This window comes from Podarcis gaigeae (genome assembly GCF_964106915.1).
Source record: "Podarcis gaigeae genome assembly, chromosome: 9".
Classification (NCBI taxonomy): domain Eukaryota; kingdom Metazoa; phylum Chordata; class Lepidosauria; order Squamata; family Lacertidae; genus Podarcis; species Podarcis gaigeae.
This window is the reverse complement of record NC_139685.1, coordinates 70,360,321-70,363,457: the sequence shown is the minus strand read 5'-3', so window position 1 is coordinate 70,363,457 and position 3,137 is coordinate 70,360,321. Positions and strand designations below refer to the sequence as shown.

General features: G+C 48.0%; 1 protein-coding gene across 1 annotated transcript in view; it reads left to right on the top strand.

Annotated features, from left to right (window-relative positions):
* Positions 1-2,706: 2,706 nt before the first annotated feature.
* NAAA (N-acylethanolamine acid amidase) overlaps positions 2,707-3,137 on the top strand; it is a 36,359-nt gene continuing 35,928 nt past the window's right edge. The window contains exon 1 of the mRNA XM_083757241.1: positions 2,707-2,998. Coding sequence (XP_083613367.1) covers positions 2,760-2,998 — 239 coding nt within the window. The 5' untranslated portion in view covers positions 2,707-2,759. The remainder of the gene's footprint in view (positions 2,999-3,137) is intronic.

The following is a 3,137-nucleotide window of genomic DNA, read 5'->3' as shown; positions in this document are numbered from 1 at the left end:
CTTCCCATGGGTACTTGTTAAGAATGTTATTCTGAGTACAGAATCCGTTCTGGAAGTCCATTCCAAAACCAAAGTGTTCCAAAACCAAGGTGTGCTTTACCATAGAAAGTAATGCAGAATGGATTAATCTGTTCCAGACTTTTAAAAGCAATCCCCAAAACATCAATTTAACATGAACTTTACTATTTAACAAGACCATTGATCCATTAAGTGAAAGCAATAAACAATGTACTGCAATCACAATATCATTCAGTAGCTGAACTGGGTTCCACACAGTCACAAAAACAAAACAAAAAAGCCACAAAAACACAAAATAATAGCAAAAACAAACCTCAGCGTAACACTCAAAACCAAAGCGTGGCACTCGAAATGGAAGCATAACACTCAAAATGGAGCACGTTTGGCTTCCAAAAAAAGTTCACAAACCAGAACACTTACTTCCGGATTTGCAGTGTTTGGGCTCCAAGTTGTTTCTGTACCAAGGCATTTGAGAACCAAGGTACCACTGTATTGTAAAATTAAGGCGACTAACTTGGCTGAGTCTCATTGGACAACATTTGATGTTTGTGTGTGTGTTGTGACACTACTGCTCTTCCTAGGGTAGGCAGCAAGGATGGATAACTCATTTTCAGGCTGAGGGCCACACTGCCTTATGGTAAACTGCAGTCTGGGGGCCGCATTATGCTAATGGGTGGGCCCAGGGATAGAGGGAGGTGGAGCAACAGGTGCCACAATTGCCTTGGTAGGATGACCAACCACACAAAAGTCCGAGGTTTCTACACCCAGCTCTCCCCATCCGTCCTGGCAGTGCAATAGACGATATCATAGCTCAAGGACACATTCCGGTTAGGCAAGAGCTCTCAGTGGTAAGCAGTGTTGCCTAGGGGGAGGCTGAGAAGCTGCACTTGATCCCTACCGTATTGTCCCACTAATACATATCACATAAGAATGTTGTGGGCGTCTGTCTTTCTCGAGAGACAACAGACTACACCTTTGGGGGTGAAGCCTCTTTCCACCTGCCTTACCCCACCCCCTGGCCCTAGGAGTCCTCATGAGGGAGCTTTGCCTGGATGAAGAACTGTGAGGGGAGAGACTCCATCAGGGAGGGGAGAGACTCCATCAGGGAAGAGACTCTTTCCACCTGCCTTGCTCCACCCTCTAGTCTCTGCTTCTCAATTTGCATTGTATTATTTTATGTACTGTGGCTTGCCATTGTTTTATTGATTATAGTTAAGAAATTATTTATTGTTACTGTTGAATAGATTTCTGTTGAACTTTTATATGTTGATATTTTATACTGCTAGGGACGTGGGTGGCGCTGTGGGTTAAACCACAGAGCCTAGGACTTGCCAATCAGAAGGTTGGCGGATTGAATCCCTGCGACGGGTTGAGCTCCCATTGCTCGGTCCCTGCTCCTGCCAACCTAGCAGTTCAAAAGCACATCAAAGTAGATAAATAGGTACCGCTCTGGCGGGGAAGGTAAACGGCGTTTCTGTGCACTGCTCTGGTTCGCCAGAAGCGGCTTAGTCATGCTGGCCACATGACCCGGAAGCTGTATGCCAGCTCCCTCGGCCAGTAAAGCGAGATGAGCGCCGCAACCCCAGAGTCGGTCACGACTGGATCTAATGGTCAGGGGGCCCTTTACCTTTACCTAATAATTGTTCAATGTTACTTTTTGATGTAGGTTGCTTATTTTAAAATTTTGTTTTATTATCACATTTTTGTGTTGCATTGGATTGCTAGAACATCAGCTTGTAAACCGCCTTGAGTATTGTAAGATAGAAAGACGGTATACAAATAATAAAAAAAAGAATGAAATGAAGTCAAACCACTGGAGAATCGCAGCGCCTGCTGTGGCTTCAGAGACTGGTAGCACTTAATGGCTGCCTCTCCTGTTGTTTTTGCCTTGTTAGCAGCACCAAAGTGGCCTTCCTGGGGCACAAGCCTGGTCTGTATGTATGGAGGTCATGGGCTGCCCAGATGACACCCTCCCCATGGCCCTGCTGATGTCCAAAGGAAAGTGGAGCAATACATTTGTCACCAGCTTGGCTGCAGGAGTTGCTGGAGGGTAATCTGGTCCAACCCTCATCTCAACCTGCGGGCTTTTATTGCTGCACCACCTGTCGGGTTACTGCCAGCTCTGCAGCTATTAAATCATCTTCTTTGGCAATCACTCGTAGCCGAGGAAGATTGTCTTCCATAAACAGTCTTAATAGTGAGTCTGTAAGTGACTGTGGAGGCCAATTCTGGATCCACACGTCCTTCCACAGTGGGGGCATAGGTTTCCGGGCAGGAATTGATCACGGTGAGGGTTTGCCAGACATGCCTTCCTCTTAGCAACTTTCTCACTTTCATCCTGAGTTCAAGCATCTTCAAAGCCCATGACACCTTTGGCAAAGGCTGTTCTCCAACGGGAGCACTCCCAATTGTCAGTATTTATACTTCATTTTTAAATATTTGCCTTGAGAGAGCCTTTAAACCTCTTTCGTTGACCACCAGCATTACGCTTTCCTTTTTTAACTTCGGAATAGAAGAGTTGCTTTGGAAGACGATAATCAGGCATCCAAACAACATGACCAATCGCAGGGAGAGGTGAAAGGAAAGGGGGGGGGGGCGTTTCTATTTTTGGCCCTGCAATAAGCCCTGATGCGCGCACAGCGGCGCTCCGCCTTTCGTTTGCATTCCCTCCCTCCGCGCCGCCTTTCCTCCCCATATCCGGGCTCCTAGCTTGAGCTCCTGTTTGCTTTTGGGTCGCAGCCATGGAGCGGCGGCTGCCACTGCTGCCCGGGCTTGCCTGGAGCTCCTTCTGCCTCCTGCTGTTGCTGAGGCTGCTGTGCAGGGGCGCTGCTGCCCCCCACATCTCCGGGGCTGCTGCTGCTGTGGCTGCGCCCTTGCTGTGCAATGTCAGCTTGGATAGCGCGCCCGAGGAGCGATGGAAGCCGGTCCTGCGCCACTTCGACCCGGAGTTCCTGCGAGCTGCTTTCTACCAGCTCATCGAGTGAGTCCGCACTGGAGATACCGTTGTGGGAATTTTCCCACTTGCAGTGGGAGAAAAGGGATTGGTGGTGGCCACATCAGCGCTTCGAAATTATAATTACTGTTATTTTTATTTTATTTTTAAACGGATATGGATATCT